Source organism: Zalophus californianus, chromosome 1 (genome assembly GCF_009762305.2).
Source record: "Zalophus californianus isolate mZalCal1 chromosome 1, mZalCal1.pri.v2, whole genome shotgun sequence".
NCBI classification, from domain to species: Eukaryota; Metazoa; Chordata; class Mammalia; order Carnivora; family Otariidae; genus Zalophus; species Zalophus californianus.
Window position 1 is genome coordinate 134278410 of NC_045595.1, and position 18432 is coordinate 134296841.

Here is an 18432-nt window from a genome sequence, read left to right on the forward strand (position 1 = left end):
TGCCAGGCCCTGGCCAAGCAGCTCAGGCATCAGATTACCACTTAAGCTCAGCAGGGAAACTGGAGGCCTGAGCAGTGAATTGAAGGTCAAAACCCCATTTTGACTCACAGCTGGTGCGCTGGCTGTGGGAGCTACTGCCCAGGATTAACTCCAGAGCACTTCCCATCCGTGAGATGGGGCTGTGCATCCCAAGCTTTTCCACCCAGAGTCCCCAAAGAAGAGGAGCCAGAACCTCTATTTCCAGGGAGGCCAGGAGGAATGGTCTAAAGTTATTCATGTGACCCCACATTTCTTTAAAACCTCAGGTTTTCCTTTTCAGTGGCATAGGATCTTTGTAATGTTATTCAAAACAAACGAAACCAATGACAAGTTTTCCAGTGGCCAAAAACTACCGCTCTCCGTCTCACATGCCAAGTTCCATGTGCCCTGATTTGAGAAACACAGGTCGGTTAAGGCTTCAGAAACAACACAGTGACATTGGTGAAGGCAGGGTTAAGAGTCAGACCAGAAATCAGAAACCTAGAAGGGGGCCTCCTGTAAGAAGGGGTAATGCAGGCAAGATGAGAGTCATACAGCTTGCAAGTGGGTTGGTAAAAGCATGTTCAAAGAGGCAATGAGGGCGCCTGGGTGGCTCAGATGGTTAAGCATCTGCCTTCAGCTCGGGTCATGATCCCAGGGTCCTGGGATTGAGTCCCACATCGGGCTCCTTGCTCAGCGGGAAGCCTGCTTCTCCCTCTGTCTCTCTCTCTCTCTCTCTCTCTCTCTCTCTGTCTCTCATGAATAAATAAATTTAAAAAAAAATAAAAAAAACAAAGAGGCAATGAGACTTCAGGGAGGGAAAAGCTGTCTACTTTTTTACCATTCTATAGACCACCTCTGATCAATTCTATTCTATGATTTTATTGAAACCCTGTTGAGCCAACCGAAATATTTTAAATTTCCACCTCCTAAATTAATTTCTATTCAGATACCACTTACTCATATCAACTAAAACAAGCAAAAAAAAATTCACCTAGTGTAAAACACATTCTTATCCATTCCACATGTTATTGAATAAATACAAACTTTATTGGTATATTTATGTATAAACAATATCCTTAGTTTGATGGTTTAAAAAAATACAAATTCACGTAACCAAAATGCTTAAAGGATTTGGTCAACTAAGCATCAACTCTTTTACCTATAAATATGAAAATTCAGCCTGTCAAAATTGGTTTTGCAAGAGCCATATGTGAGATATTTGTGGATTTCCATGAAGGATGGCTCTTCAGATTATGAGATCTAATACAACACTCAAATCAGATGTTAAGGGAAAAAATGATTTTGCAACCCCAAGTTAGGACCTTCTATAAGAAATTCCAGTGGTATTTACCCACTTTGAAAACTCTGAGTACTTTTCTTTTTCAAAATCAAGTAGGATTCGTAAATGACAACAGTACCTCAAGTGCTTTTATAAATAGCAAAGCTATAGTTTCACAGCTATAAGCAAACGATATTTGTATCTCCCTGAGAGCACAGTTTGAGTTCAAGGGCAGTGTGTGAGTGTGTGTGTTTCCTGAAGCCACTGATTGCAGAATGTGGTGACGGCTAAGAACACTTACCTGTTTATGTTCAGGAGAGCTTAGCTCCCTGCCCATTTCAGATCAGCGTGGCAACTGGGGTCCTTTAACCTCTCCTACAGTTTCCATCCCATCACAGCCTCTGGGCCTTATTCTCTTTAGGTCCAGTAAAATAGGAGACCCAGCCAAGCAGCTCAGAGCACCCCAAAAAGTGGGTCTGGCTGCCAGTCCTGTTTGAACCTGTGCCTCTCTTCTCCTGGAACCCACTTGCCTGAACCACCTGTTCCTCATCTCCCTTGCCTTTGAGAATGGAGTCAAGCTCACAAACTCTAGGGACCATGATATCATTTTCTAGACCTGTATCCTTAAACCTGACCTCCTCTTCCTCCCAGCCAGGGGCGCTCTGTTCCCTCACACGACCTTCTTCCAGATCCAGTCTGCTGGGCCAAGATGAGCCACATGCCCTGCCTCAGTCCCTGGGCCCTTTGCCTCTGGCTCATCGGGCACCGCTCTGCCTCATCCCCCTGCTGGTGGGATGGGTTATGACAGCTACACAAACTAAATTTTTGATTATCTGTGAATGGAAATTAGATTTTAAGAGCTTCCATCCCTGGCTAGTGCCTAGAAGCTTAAATCCCGATATGCTTTTAAAGTTTCCCCAAATTACTTGAACTCTTTTCTTCTTCTTAAAGCTGACTGGCAGCTTTAAGTGCAGAATTCTGTACAGCCTTAACAGGTGTAACTGTCTGCCAACCCATGCCATTATTGAGAATCTCTATTTTTTGAGAGCCAGGCTCCTGAGATTTTACAATTCACCTGCATATCTGGTGACATATCACACTGAATCCTTCCCTTGCCTTCATTTATATTCTGAACTAGTCCTGATACTTGGGTCCTGCTGTTAGAACCAGATTTATAACACAAAGATCCTAAATCCACATTTTCCCAGAGTAGGGCTGATCCACTGATGGGCGCAAAATTTGCAATTACTCTTATCAAAGGACTGCCATGACAAGGGACACTCCCTTTCTGAGGGGACCTCTCTGCATATGCCACTGATGTTGTCATTAGATAGCCTCCTTGGAAGTTCTTCCCTGAAATGGTCTTGGGAAAATGATTTCTCTAGCTCATAAATAGTTTCTGAAAGTGATCTCAAAAAAGTCAAATATGTAAGCAATGGCCACATCATTGACCCAAGAGCACAGCTTTTCAAGATGACCACTGGGAGGGCAATAAAGACATGGATGTAACCTCATACATCTCATTTTTCTCTAACTTGATGAAAAGAAAAATTATAATGTCGACTCGTGGCCTGTTTACCGGTTTGAGTGTTTCTTGGTTGGGGGGAATTTGTCTTATTCATTGGCGTCCCCAAGGCTTGACAAACAGAAAGAACACCTTGAATGTTTGCTAAATGGAACTAGATTAAATTGTTTCAGTTGAAAGCTTCATTAAGATTATTAGTGCTCATGAGTAAGTGCATCACTTACTGTAATGTGTTCTAAATTTCCACAAATATGTTTGTATTTTCCCATCCTGCTTTTCGGAGCAGGGAGCTAAACCTAACCTGACCCCTAGGCACAGAGCTTTTCACACACCGACATGCGTTTATATTTATTCTCAATGACCTAAGCATACATAGAAATCTCATTTGCAATGTTCCAAGTCTTTTTTTTAAATCAGCTTTGAACTTTAGCCTCTTCTAACCATAACTTATCTATGAAAATTCAACGCGCTATCCACTCTAATACCTCTAACTTCCCAAACTACTCAGAAGTACAAGCACAATCTGCCGCATCTGCCATGAAATAAAACTCTGTAAAGAGATTTGAAATCATATGATGAAAATAAAACACACTGGGTAATGCGGTTACTATGTCGTTACCATTGTTGTTGCTTTTAAGTACGGCACATGAAACAGGATCTCTTAATCTGTTTCCCCAATTTGGGGATTAGAATGAATTTCCAGTGAGCTCATCTGAAAGCTCTATCTCTTAGAGTGAAGGACAGACTCCATTCTTTGAGTCCAAATTGTGCCAGACTGATCCGAAAACCAAATAGAAGGGCTTCAAAGGATCCTGAAAACTAAGGTTCCAGGAAGGTGACAAGGACTCAAATCACAGTCTAAAAGGTAGAAAATATACAGTTCAAAAAGAATCAGCCATTCCTGCAGTGGTCAGCAGTGGAGGGATGTTTACATTAAAAAAAAAAAAATAGTATTCTGAGTCTCTGGAAAATCCTTTCTACATTGCAATACAGGTATTGGACATGAAGAGGCCAGGCCAGTGCCCTGTGCTGAAGGTACAATTCTGTCTGGGGATGACAGTTCTGGTCTGAATGTACCTCTATAAGGTACATATAAGAAATAGAGGTTTTGATGGGGGAAAAGTCTTTTATCTCTTTCAAAGCATATAGGTCTTCCCAGACCCATCTCCCGGTCCTGTCAGAGAGAACAACATATGAAACACTCTTGACAAGGAGTTGAAGGCTCTAATAGAAGAAAAAAAGAACAAAAAGAAACAATTTTATTTCCCTGCCTTTCTGAGTGAATCCTTTAGCAAACGTGTCAGAACAAAAAATGAGCCAGTTTTTGTTTCCTACTCGGAGATAGACAGCATGACAGAACGCCACTGACCTTGCAATGGAAAGACCTGGGTTTAGATTCCTGGCTTAGCTACTTACAATCAGAGTGACCAGGGGCAAAGCCCTTAGCCTCCCTGAAACTCGGTTTCCTTGCCTGTAAAACTGAAGTGATAATATCCAGTCACCAGGTCGTTATGGTTAAATGAATTGATATACACAAGTGCCTGGCACAGAACCTGGCATGGGACAGGTGTGTCCTGAATGTTAAATATTCTTCTTCTTTCCTCCTGAGGTAGGTCACGCAAACATTCCTGGCTGGTCTCAAGTGTCCCAAAGCTGTGACTTCCAAGGAGTGCCACGGGAAGCCACAGGGAGCCCAGGTGTAGGGCCTGTAGCTCAAGCCCAGCCTGCTGTCTTTAGTGGCACGAACCCGGCGACAGATGAGGAGGAAGGTCTCCTGGCACCTGGTCCCGAGCCCCCGTGGCCCTGCCCGGCGCCCTCGTGCAGTCACACCGACACAGCCCCGGGCACGATCCTCCGGATGTGGGTGTAAGACTTCCTGATGGTGACGCTGCCGTGGTGCGACACCCCCCGGGGCAGGACGCACTCCTCCGTTAGTTTCTGGGCCTCAGGGTCCCAGCATAGCACGGTGGCGATGACCTCGTTCTTCTCGTCCCGTCCCCCGGTGATGTAGAGCCGGTTGTTGCAGGGCGAGATGCCGCAGCTGGCCCTCTCGTGGCTGAGCTGGGTCACCAGGCACCAGCTGTCCTCCAGGGGGCTGTAGGCGTACAGCGCTCTCATGGCCCCTCCTGAAGAGGAAGGGAAACACGGTGGGCATCTCGCTGTTCTTCTGGTTTTCTTCCCCTTTACCCACAAAAATCCTACTTCTGCTCGGTCAAATCCACCATCTTGCTAATAGAAAGGGTAGATTCGTGGCTCTCCGGGAAGCTGAGTGGGTATGCAGGGCAGTAAGTCTCATGCTAGAAACACTTCGCAGAGCCCTTTAAACTCTGTGGCCAGGCGCTAATCACGTGCGAAAGGACAGTTGGCTTCACGTGGTGCCAAAATGTACCCTAAGACTGCTCCCTGGAGGAAATACCACCTGGTACATTGGGTGCACTCAGCTTGTCATCCCAGCTCTGCCACGTTTTTATTGTAACCATAAGCCCTGAGACCGTGGTGGTTTTAAGACATGAGAAGAACCATGCGTATAAAGCACCTGCAGAAGGCCTGGTGCATAGAAGCTATCAACACATGGCAGTGACTAGAGGCAGTGACATCTCTTTGTAGACTGAGCATGACCTGGGACACCAGTCCACGTCACCATCTTAAGATGAGCTTTGAAGTCATGAGACTGACCATACAGATACAGGAAACCTGAAGCAAGGGTGAGAAGGGGTTTTTCCTTAATCTCTTCCTGTATTTTGCTTCCAGGAAGCCTTTTCTGATTAGCTCTTATTTACTGGAGTTACATATTTTTGGCATCTCCTTAAATCAGTGACTCTCAATCATGGCTGCCCGGGAAAATCACCTGCACGTTAGAAAAACCTTGCACTGTTGGCCAGCATCCTCCTTCTCATTCTGATATCACTGGTCTGGGGTAAGCTCCAGCTATGCGTATTTCTGTAAAAAGCTCCCCAGGTGATTCTCATGAGTAGTCAGGATTGAGATCCATCATCCTTAACAATTACATGCCAACTCTGGTCTGGCCAGCCACGCTTTCCTTTTGGCTAAATGCAACTTTTCAGAGCCCCCAAAGCAAGTGGAAAGAGTAAAATTCCCATGAACACAAAATAAGAAATGATGATAGCTACTATTTATCAGTCACTTACCATATATACTGTGCACATTTCAATTTCTGTACATTTGCTAATGTTTACAATATGCTTCGTTCCTGTAGCAACTTCCGGCTCGTCCACTGGGCCCAGCTGTCAGTCTGCTTTGTATGTCCCCTAAAAGTGGGCTGTTTCTGTATCCAGGACTGGAAGGTAAATTCCACCAAGGCCCGGACCAATCCCATCTTCTCTTTCTTTTCAACTTCACCCACATCTCCCAGGAATCTGTGAGTTCCCAGGAGGGCCTTATCTGATCTACCTGCAAGACTGCATGGGTGGGGGGCCTCAGATAAATAAGATGCCATTCATTCACTTACCAACAACATAGATGCGATCCCGGAAACTGACTGCATTGATGCATTTAGCCTCCACTGGCATGGACGACTTTAAACTCCATTTATTAGTTGAAGGGTCATAACACTGAGTCTTGTCTGTGGCCAGTTTCCCATTGGGTCCGCCCCCAATCACATAGAGCTTCTTCTTATGGCTGGTGGCTGCGAAGGAACTGACGTGGACGAGAAGGGGCGCTGCCTGCAGAGGCACAGGGCACCGGGAGAAGCTGTCAGCCCCACAGCTACAGACTGCTCCCAGATTGCTGCCACGGCTCACAGCACACAGGCCAGGAGCTAGGGGACACAAGCCTGGGCATCCTTTGCCTGAAGTCACAAAGCCTGTGGGCTTGACTCCCTTTGCGATGCAGAGAGGTCAAAGCATGTATTTCCCACCCTCCCTGCAGACTCAGGACAGGCTAGAACAGGCTGAGTGATGGATGTTTCCAGCCTGTTTCTTCCAAAGTCCAGCTATCAGGGGAGAAAAGGTGTACATAGGAATAAACATTTATACAGATGAAACCAGCCAATGTTGGAGGAAAATGCTTTCTCAAACATGCATATTTATATTCATTCATGTGTTCTTTCATTTAAAAAATACGAGTGCCTACTATATGCCAGGTATTGGCCATATTGCTTACATCTAGGAAGAAAAGCTGGTATAAGGGTTTCAGGCGGCCATAGATAAGCAGACTCCCACTCTGGGGTAGCATGAAGATTTGTGTGAACCCCACAGCATTCAAGGGCACTTCCCAGAGCCTCTTATCCACTGACATGGCCCTCTTAGGTCATGGAGCAACTCTGTAATGGGACTTGACAAGTTGAGCAGATCTGGGGCGCACCCCCATAAATATTAAGGGCTATATAGCAGTTTTCAGGTTGACAGATCTTGGCTGGATGCCATGAAGACCTGGCTACCTTTGCCTGTGCCTCTGATGATCATGTTTTATACTCCCCAAAGTGGAACATACTCTGACATATGACCTGGTAAGGAGAAAGAAAATTTGAGATTGGGCCTAACCTGAAGATACAGGAATTAAGTTCATTTTACTTTTTATTATTATTATTATTATTAGTGTAAGGACACTTAACATGAGATTACTCTCTTAGCAAATTTTTTCCCACATCAGAGGGTAATGTGCCAAGGTTGTAACAAGGTTTGAGGGAGGCACGTGTCACACAACGGCGTGAACACGACATCATCGTGCTTATGAACTACAAAAGGATCTCTCTTAACACATTTTTAGGCATAAAATGCATTTTAAGCATAAAATGCAGTACTGTTATCTGTAGGCAGATCCCCAGAGCTTATTCACCTTGCATAATTGAAACTTTATGCCCACTGATTAGCAATGATATACACCTAAGGTTGAATTGCTAAAGTCTTACAAGCAGCATATAAATGGTTCATGATCAATAGGCAAATAAATAAGGGCTAACCTCTAAACACTACCAAATGACTCTGACTCAGTAAACAGTGTAGTAAAGGGATCCCTGTAGGCCCACTGTGGAGACAACAGATGGCATCTGAGGAGACAGAGATTCTGAGCTAAGACGTGCAGACCGAGGTTAGGACCAAGCCTCCCCTCTCCATCTGGGGTTCTTGCCCACACAGAGCTTCCCCACCCGAAAGGAAGCTGTTTCTGTGACCTGATCAGCAATGCTGAAGCAATGGCTCCTTTCAGGAGGGAAGCTCAGAGCCACCAACAATGTTCTCAGTGCGAGCAGAGAAATCAGAAAGCCATATACCTACATTGGCATATACTTTTTTTTTTTTTTAAGCTTTGAAGTAGTAATACAAAGTCACTCATAGGGCACCTGGGTGGCTCAGTCGGTTAAGCCTCTGCCTTCGGCTCAGGTCGTGATCCCAGAGTCCTGGGATCGAGCTCTGCATTGGGCTCCCTGCTCAGCAGGGAGCCTGCTTCTCCCTCTCCCACTCCCCCTGCTTGTGCTCTTTCTCTCTCTCAAATAAATAAATAAAAATCTTAAAAAAAAAAAAGAAGGAAATCTCCTATACCTCTGACCAGCAGTTATGGAAGGGATCGTAGGTCTCCACATTGTTGATCCTCTGCAAGCCATCAAAACCTCCAATCACATAGACCTTGCCACCTAACACCACCATCTTATGCCTCCAGCGGCCTATGTTCAAATACTCAATTTGAATCCATTTGTTGATTGAAGAATTATATTTCCAAACATCGTGCTGTGTTTCTTTGCCACCTAGAAGAGATACAGAGCATTTAAGAAACCACCAGATGTGTCAGAAATACAGCTTGTCCCATAATTTCCCACAGTCCTTAAGAAATTGTGAAGGTGTGTGTCGTTTGGTTGGGGAGACAGAGCCAACACAGAGGGATAGAGAGAGCCAGTGTGAGGGTGGGGTGAACTGTGTACCAGGACTGTGTCGTGTGTCACCTCTGTGCTGTGAGAGTTCAGGGAAGAGGTGGCTGAATGAGTTGGGTTCAGAGAAGTCTTCAGGAAATCAGCACCCACGTCCATGTGGGTGGGTAGGGGCCAGCAGGTGCCTGGACTCCGTGTCTGTGCAGCCAAGGGAAAGGAAGTAAGGCAGGTCAGGTGAGGTTGGATGATTGCGTGTGGGGATGGTAGGTCCTTGACCAACAGCCAAATTAGAAGGCAACTTAAGTTCTGTTTGCTTACTTATTTACACAAATACAAACCTGGAAAAATCACCAAGAAATCTTACAAAATTGTCTCAGTTCAAATCTCCAATCTATACAAAAAACATAAGTGGAATTTAATCCTATTGTTAAATATTTTTTTTTATAAAAGAATGAGATGTGCACAATAGGTAATTTGAGAATGAGTTGGTAAATATTTTTTTCAAGACCACTCTCTCAATAAACAGAAAATACATAATTCAGTTAGGGTGAGAGACCAAGACAAAGGAGAACTGACTTTTTTGGTGACTTTAATAAAATATTTTATCAGCTTTGTGTTTCCATTCCTCATCAGCACAGAGTACCACCAACTACTTAAAGCAAAAGATGTACTTTTCAGACTTATAAATGTGCACTAGTAGGCCAAGGTGTATCACTGATGATGCTCTGTGTTCTGGGTAAGCATTTCTCTAGGGTAGAGCCCAGAGTGAGTTCTAAGTCAAGGGCACACACACTTTGAATTTTTATAGGTGTTGCCAAAGAGCCTTCCACAGCTGTTCTGGTTGACCTTCCCCCACCCTACCCACAGCATATATTAAGAGCGTTTTTTTTTTTTTTTTTTTTTTTGGTTTGTTTTGTTTTATAGGCTGATGGAGAAAAGTACTGTCATAGTTTGGTTTTTCCTGGCTGCTAGGGAAACTGAGCTTCTTCCTCTTCCATGTATTTTTTGTTCATATAGTTTAACCATTTTTCCTTGGGTTGTATACATTTGAGAGGTCTCTATTCAAAACAGTGTGTGTGATATTGATCTCATTTAGGTAGTGTCAAAAGTTATAAAATAGGGGCGCCTGGGTGGCTCCGTCAACTAAGTGTCCGACTCTTGATTTCAGCTCAGGTCATGGTCTCAGGGTCATGAGATTGAGCCCCACCTGTGTTGGAAGTCTGCGGGAAGCCTACTTAAGATTCTCTCCCTCTGCCCCTCCCCACCTCACACGTGCACGCACACACTCTCTCTCTCAAATAAATAAAATCTTTTTTAAAAAAAGTTATAAAATAACTACATGCTTTCAAAGAAATGTATGTACACTGTATTAAAAAAAATCGATGATTTTTTTACTTCAAGATGTAAAGGAAGACCTGATTAAGTGGGAAGCATTTCATGTGCATAGATGAGAAGACAGGTTATTGCAAAGATGTCAACCCTCCCCAAGTTAATTGATACATTCAGTGCCTTCAGAACTTTTCAGGGAACTTGAAGAGATCATTCTAAATTTCATTTGGAAGAGTAAATTTGGAAAAATTTCTAAGAAACTTTTTAAAAAGAATGAATAAGGCTTTCCTAGCAAACATCAAAATACAGTAAAAAGCTATGATAATGAAAGCAGTATGGTATTGGCATCAGATAATCAAACTGAATGAAATGAATACAGAAGAGACTGAAAGATATAAACATCATTAAATAAATGGTATTAGAACAACTGGCTATTTATTTGGAGAAAAATTAAGTTAGAACCTTCTTTCACATTATGGTTAAAATAAAATTCAAAAATAAATGGTATAACAATGGAATATTATGCAGCCATAAAAAGGAATGAGATCTTGCCATTTGCAACGACGTGGATGGAACTGGAGGGTGTTATGCTGAGTGAAATAAGTCAATCAGAGAAAGACATGTATCATATGACCTCACTGATATGAGGAATTCTTAATCTCAGGAAACAAACTGAGTGTTGCTGGAGTGGTGGGGGGTGGGAGGGATGGGGTGGCTGGGTGATAGACATTGGGTAGCGTATGTGCTATAGTGAGTGCTGTGAATTGTGCAAGACTGTTGAATTACAGATCTGTACTTCTGAAACAAATAATGCAACATATGTTAAGAAAAAAGAAAAAGAAGAAGATAGCAGGAGAAGAAGAATGAAGGGGAGTAAGTCAGAGGGGGAGTCGAACCAGGAGAGATGATGGACTCTGAAAAGCAAACTGGGGTTTCTGGAGGGGAGGAGGGTGGGGGGATGGGTTAGCCTGGTGATGGGTATTGAGGAGGGCACGTTCTGCATGGAGCACTGGGTGTTGTGAACAAACAATGAATCATGGAACAGTACACCAGAACAAATTATGTAATATATGGTGATTAACATAACAATAAAAAATTTAAAAAAACTAATGATGTAATGTATGGTGATTAACATAACAATAAAAAATTTAAAAAAATAAATAAATGGTATAAAAATAACTGGAGAATATATAGGAGAAGATGTTGATGATCTCGGGGTGGGGAGGGGCTTTCTAAGCATGACATGAAACACAGAATCACACAGGAAAGAAAGTTACTATATACAATATAAATCAAAGTTAAAAGAAAATCATAGTCTGAGGGAAACTATTTGCGATACAAATAGCAAAGGATATATAATAAGAGCTCCAAAAAATTAATAAAAAGACAAACATCCAATAGAAAGACAAGTGTAGGAATATACAATTTTTTAAAAATAAAGTGTTAGCTAATAAATATATGAAAATATGCTAACATCATTAATTAATTAAATATTCTAGCTATTAAAAATGTAATTGATAATAAAAAATATTAGCAAGGGTGTAGAAAATGGGCACTGTTGTTCAACATTTGTTGAACTGTAAATTGGTACAAACTTTCTGGAGGACAATTTAACAATATCTACAAAAATTCTAAATTGACGTATCTTATGACCACCTCCAGGAATTTCTCCAAAGAGCAGCACAAGTTCATAAATATATGTGTATTAAAATGCCTATTATGGGGCACCTGGGTGGCTCAGTCGGTTGAGCACCCGACTCCTGATTTTGGCTCAGTCATGATCTCAGGGTCAGGGGTTCAAGCCCTGCATGGGGCTCTGCGCTCAGCGGGGAGTCTGCTTGTCCTTCTCCCTCCCCCTTTGTTCTTCCCCCCTCTCTAAAATAAATAAATAAAATCCTTAAAAAACTAAGATAAAATAAAATGCCTATTGCAGTATTTTTTCCATTATGAAAATAAAAGTTAAAAAAATTGTGTTTCATTCATTCAATAGACTTAATCCATATGATAGATTCATTATATCAACATGTAATTATGTCCAAAATAGATTGTTAATTGAAGTATAAGTTTCTGTGATTTAACTGTGTGTAGCAAGCCTGCCTTCATGCATTGCTTGTATCATTTTTCAATAGACAACAACAAATCTAAGAGAGGGAAAGGACAAACTAGAATAACGTGTAGTGTATGTGACATAGACTGACTGTGATTGCCAAACCTGTCTTTTCCTCCTGCGCACAGAGCTAAACTACATTTCCTAGCCCGCCTGCATGGGGGCTGGTGGTGCAGGGGGCCGTGTGGCTACTTGTTGCCAATTGAATGTGAGCGGATTGATGCCTCCCATCCACGCTGAGGCTGTTATGAGCAGGTGTGCCTTCTCAACTCATTCAGTATCTCCCTCTTCCTGAAATGCATCAACCTGGAAGGCCACGAGTGGAAAAAGGCAGCATCATCAGATGGAAGGAGCCTAGGTCCCCGAATGACTCAGTGAAGCAGGTCCACTCCCCCGACATACTATTGCAATAATTCATTGAGATTTAGCATTTGTGACAGCAACTAGCATTACTTACTCTAAGCCAATATAAAATTATTTTTGTAAAAAAGTTAAATCACAGAAGATTGTAATGGCACAGAGAAACTGCCATATTCTACTTTACACTCTATTATTTGAATCTTCTACAACAATCAAAAAAATATTTCTACAAGATAAATAAGGGTTATTACCTAATCTATGGTATTAACATACCCAGGGAAGAACGGACCTGTCCTTGGTTTTGGAGGATGCCAGTTCTGGGAAGAAGCTCTTCCCCAAACAAGTTCAGATTAGAGAAAGCCTCCGAGAGAGGACAGAGGATGCTTGTCTCCTCTTCTTCATTACCCAAGAAGAGCTGGCTGGCTTTTGATGTCTTGGGGAGATATGGGACTCAGAGAACCTGGGTTGGAACCCTGCCTGATGTTTACCAGTGTGTGACTTATCTTCAGATACATTTTATAATCCTTCAGAGCCTGCATTTTCTTCATTTGTAACTGGAGATTAAAATCATCTACCCTAGAGAGTTGATGTGTGAGGCAAATGATTAAATACCACCAAAGTGTAAATTCATCTACTGTGCTTTAAAGATGGTAGAGACTTTGTCACTTAATAAATATTTATTATTTACTAGTAGCTAGGCGCAGTGCCAGGTACTGGCAATACAGTATTGACTCTCGTGGAATTTAAGGACTAATGGGAATCAGGCGCCATGTAATTATAAATAAGCAAATAACTTAGAAGTGAGAAATGACAAAGTACTGTGTGCTACTGGAGCATCTAAAGGTATGACAGTAAACTTGAGGTGAGGGTTCAGGTTTGGGGAGAAGAGCAGACATTTTTATTCATTACCCAGTGCCCAGCTCAGTGTCCTACACCTCTAGCAAATACCAAATAAACTCTAGTATCACTTTCCTTTTTCCTTTTCCATTAAAGACCGGACCTGTCTGCCTGCTCCCCCAGATCCTAGTATAATACTGCTCACAGGTTAGGGTCCATTAAGTAAGAATGCGCTTTCCAAGATAAGACCACCTGAGCTCCTGGTTCCCACGTGCTGATCCAGTCAGAGCTAGACCATCGCCATTCACAGTAATTCTTCTAAGTTGGTTGCCTGGCTCTCACTCGGGAAATGCATAGTGCCACTGGGGGCTTGCTTTGGCATCATGTGACTCCTGCTTACCTGAGATGTAGACCTCATTTTTTAATGTCACGCATGCAAATTCCACCCACTTCTTATTCTCACTCTCCAGCTCATGCTCCGTCATGGGGAGCTTGGCCACCTCCAGGCGGCTGCGCCGCAGGGGGTCCAGGCAGGTAACCTCCGCCACAAACCGTTCATCCTTCGTGCAGCCACCAATGATCATGAATACCTCAGACTGAAACTCATGCATCCTGGGCTTGGTGCGCTCCGAAATGATCTGGAAAACCAATGGAAGTACATAAAGGCAGGGTGACACAGAGGTTCAGAGCCCAGGCTATGGAGCCAAACCAAGCAGAGCCCAGTTCCCAACTCTGCCACCATGTGACCTCACCTTGAGCCTCAGCTCCATCATCTGTGTAATGGGGACTTTAGTGGTAACTACCTCATAGGTCTGTGGTGAAGATGAAATGGTATCATATATGTAATGTGCCTGGCTTACAAGGGGCCCAGGGTATAATAGATACTCAACAAAGCTTACCTATTATTGCTTTTGCTGCTATCTTAAGAAGTCCTGGTCTGTTTACCATCAAATGCACTTCACCCTTCCCGCCCGGTCTGAAGGCTTGAACCTTGGAATTTCATTTCTGGCCACCTTCCACCCCTTCCTGGTTTCAATTTCTTAATGATATCCCAGACTTTGCTCACCACTAGATCTCTTCTGAAAAAGAAGTCCTGACGGTAGGCACACAGAGCACTTGGAGACTTAGGGAAAAAGAACCAAACGGGAGCATGGTGTGGCAAGGAATGTTGGAGGACTGGGTCCCAACATCAAAGATATGACCCTTCAGAGCCTTGAACAAGCAAAGAAATCCACATCACAGATATTTGAAACCAGCTGAAAGAACAGAGGTTTGAAAGTCAAGCACCCAGAGTTTGGTCCTGGTTTCACCACCTGTGGCTGTGTGACCTTGGAGAAGCAACACAATCTCCATAAATGCCTGAGATCATTTCTGTGTCATCAAGTCATTGTGAGCATTCATGCGGTTGTGATGTAGAGGGATGAGGGACGAGCAGAGCACCTGGCATAGGCACAGCCCTTAATAGATAGTCATGGCAGTAGGAGAAGCTAGAGATGGCATATTGGCATTATTAGGGAAAAGGGAGAGCTGCCCTCCTCCTGGTTCCATCCATCCCTTGGGCTCAGTGGGGAAGGTTCTACAGGTGGTCTGATGGGAGATAGCACCCATTTCCCAATGACCAAAGCAGCCTGCAAGGTCAGGCTGACCTCACACAGGATTTGAAATTTCAATCTTGACGGACAGAGTCTCAGCCTCGCCACTGCCGCCCAGAGACTGCTGAGCCCCCGTCCGTCTGCCGCCACCCACTCTGGACACAGAACATCCAGTCATGGATAAAAATGAGCTGGTGCAGAAGGCCAAACTGGCTGAGCAGGCTGAGCGATATGATGACATGGCAGCCTGCATGAAGTCTGTAACTGAGCAAGGAGCTGAATTATCCAATGAGGAGAGGAATCTTCTCTCAGTCGCTTATAAAAATGTTGTAGGAGCCCGTAGGTCATCTTGGAGGGTCGTCTCAAGTATTGAGCAAGAGACGGAAGGTGCTGAGAAAAAACAGCAGATGGCTTGAGAATACAGAGAGAAAATTGAGACCGAGCTAAGAGATATCTGCAATGATGTACTGTCTCTTTTGGAAAAGTTTTTGATCCCCAATGCTTCATAAGCAGAGAGCAAAGTCTTCTATTTGAAAGTGAAAAGAGACTACTACCGTTACTTGGCTGAGGTTGCCACTGGTGATGACAAGAAAGGGATTGTGGATCAGTCACAACAAGCATACCAAGAAGCTTTTGAAATCAGCAAAAAGGAAATGCAACTAACACATCCTATTAGATTGGGTCTGGCCCTTAACTTCTCTGTGTTCTATTACGAAATTCTGAACTCCCCGGAGAAAGCTTGCTCTCTTGCAAAGACACCTTTTGATGAAGCCATTGCTGAACTTGATACATTAAGTGAAGAGTCCTACAAAGACAGCACGCTAATAATGCAATTACTGAGAGACAACTTGACATTGTGGACATCGGACACCCAAGGAGACGAAGCTGAAGCAGGAGAAGGAGGGGAAAATTAACCGGCCTTCCAACTTTTGTCTGCCTCATTCTAAAATTTACACAGTAGACCATTTGTCATCCATGCTGTCCCACAAATAGTTTTTTGTTTATGATTTATGACAGGTTTATGTTACTTCTATTTGAATTTCTATATTTCCCATGTGGTTTTTATGTTGAATATTAGGGGAGTAGAGCCAGTTAACATTTAGGGAGTTATCTGTTTTCATCTTGAGGTGGCCAATATGGGGATGTGGAATTTTTATACTAGTTATAAATGTTTGGCATAGTACTTTTGGTACATTGTGGCTTCACAAGGGCCAGTGTTAAAACTGCTTCCATGTCTAAGCAAAGAAAACTGCCTACATATTGGTTTGTCCTGGTGGGGAATAAAAGGGATAATTGGTTCCAGATACAGGTGTAGTTTTTGTGGGTACTTTAAGGTTTGGAGCACTTACAAGGCTGTAGTAGAAATGGGTATTCTGTAGATATTACATATTGAACCATGAGTATTTGTGGAATATTCTTCAATGTGCACACCTTTGACTACAGTTGCAGAAGTGTTCCTTTAATTGTGACCCAATTTACTCTGGATAAGGGCAGAAACGGTTCACATTCCATTATTTGTAAAGCTACCTGCTGTTTGCTTTCATTATTTTTGCTACACTCCTTTTAATTTGTATTTAAATGTTTTAGGCAACCTAAGAACAAATGTACAAGTAAAGATGCAGTAAAAATGAAAAAAAAAAAAAAAAGAAATTTCAATCTTGACCACAGATGTGACTAACAAGTTACAGTAGCAAAAACTGCCCCCTCAAGTGGTGAATCCAATCAATGGTCACAAGTAAGCAGACCAGCCAACACCCAACCTCTACTTTTCCATAAGAGACTTTGGTTTTCTGTATCAAAGAGTCAGATACAGTAAATTTTGCATCCTCAATTCATGGCCATAAAGTGTGTCATCGGGCTCTCCTTTGGAGGTCGGCAGAAAGAAGTGGGGGATGTATGTGGGGCAATGGGCAGAATCTGAGGGCACTGACAGTGGAGCAGACAGCTGGGATAAGGGTGGGAGGGGTGGGCCTGGGAACTTGGAGTCACTGGGAGGATACCAAGCTGGCAGGACAGGATCTGAGCAATGAGTTGGCACCAAACACAAATTTTGCCACTCTGTGATTTTCTTTCCCATTATCTGCCCTGGTTCATGCCCCTAAATCTCCCCTCCCCACAGTTCAGATGCAACCTCCAGGACCAATGTGGTCCTTTCAAAAGGATTAGGAATTGTGGAGCAACACTTAGAGGACAGCCCTAGCCTCCCAGAATTGGTCCCTGTGTGACCTTTATTCCAGCTCTGAAAGCCAGGCCTCAGCTTTCCTCTGAGGTCCCCATCTTCTTCACGGTGGCTGCCCTCCTGCCTCAATAGCCTGCTGGCCAGTAGGGGACTGGACTAGCTGTGATCTTACTCCTGATTCCCAGCCTGGCACCCCATTCCTGAGTCCTGGGCTGTGGATGACTCTGCTCCCATTGAAACCCCTGCATTCCAAGGGGCGCCTGGGTAGCTCAGATGGTTAAGCATCTGCCTTCGGCTCGGGTCATGATCCCAGGGTCCTGGGATGGAGCCCCATGTCCAACTTCTGGCTCAGCGGGGAGCCTGCTTCTCCCTCTGCCTCTCCCCCTGCTCGTGCTCTCTCTCTCTCTCTCTCTCTCTCTGTGTGTGTCTCAAATGAATAAATAAATACATCTTTAAAAAAAAAAAAAAGAAACCCGTGCATTCCTACCTGCTATCTGGATCCCCCCATAATATCTGTCCTTGATTTCCCACACCACCTCCCCATCCACTTACCCTTTAAGTCATTAGCATTATTTGTAATGTCCCTTTGTCCTTTCCTCTAAGAAGCCATTCTTGACTTTCTATACATGTTCCCACAGTCCTGAATTTCCCCATCACAGCAGTTTTTCTACTTCTTTGTAATTTACTATAAGGTCCCTGATGACAGAAACAGCCCTTATTCTCCAATGGATCCTCTGCACCAAGAATAGTCTTGGAGATTGTGGGTTTCTATAAACATTTGTTGAATGAATGAATGAATGAATGAATGAATAGGAGACCTAGGTATCCCAGGACCTGATACAGACTTTTTCCCAGCCTAGATCACGGTTGTAACCAGCTTCCACAGCAGCACTCAGCAATCCCCACCTCAGGGTATTTACATCTTATGTTGTCCCCCCAATATTGTTCCAGGGGAGGCCTCTATTCTAGTAGAATACAGCAGAGGCGATGGTTTACCACTGCTGAAACTAGGTTATAAAAAGCACTACAGCTTTCATCTTGACGGCTCTCTCAGTCTTTCTGGGGCCATTTGCTCTGGAAAAGCCAGCTACTATGGACAGGCCCACCTGGCAAGAAACGGATGCTTCCAGCCAACAGCCAGCAAGGAACTGACACCTGTCAACAATCCTGTGAGTGGGCTTGGAAGTTGATCCTCCAACACTGTTTGAGCTTTGAGATGACTGTAGCCCCTGCCAACAGCTTGACTACAGCTTCATGAGAGACTCTGAACAAGAACCCACCCAACTAAACCAGGCCTAGATTCCTGTGGGCTGTGAAACAATAAATGTAAACTATGAAGTTTGGGGACAATTTATTATACAGCAATAGATAACTAATACAAC

At 43.5% G+C, this 18432-nt stretch overlaps 1 protein-coding gene, 1 non-coding gene and 1 pseudogene across 4 annotated transcripts in view; 1 reads left to right on the top strand and 2 right to left on the bottom strand.

The window, feature by feature from the left end:
• Positions 1-1049: 1049 nt before the first annotated feature.
• KLHL6 (kelch like family member 6) overlaps positions 1050-18432 on the bottom strand; it is a 60078-nt gene continuing 42695 nt past the window's right edge. For 2 of the 3 annotated variants that reach the window (XM_027586375.2, XM_027586377.2), the window contains exons 4-7: positions 13680-13917; positions 8324-8526; positions 6295-6508; positions 1050-4951 (exon numbers count right to left, since the gene is read on the bottom strand). In XM_027586375.2, the coding sequence (XP_027442176.1) occupies positions 4650-4951; positions 6295-6508; positions 8324-8526; positions 13680-13917 (957 nt within the window). In that variant the 3' untranslated portion in view covers positions 1050-4649. Of the gene's footprint in view, positions 4952-4979; positions 6095-6294; positions 6509-8323; positions 8527-13679; positions 13918-18432 lie in introns of those variants that run through there. The other variant, XM_027586376.2, reaches the window with a different exon arrangement.
• Positions 7431-7533, bottom strand: LOC113919125. Its single transcript, XR_003518852.1, has one exon. It is a non-coding gene; the product is annotated as a small nucleolar RNA U13 (small nucleolar RNA).
• On the top strand, positions 14853-15847 carry LOC113918155 (annotated as a pseudogene).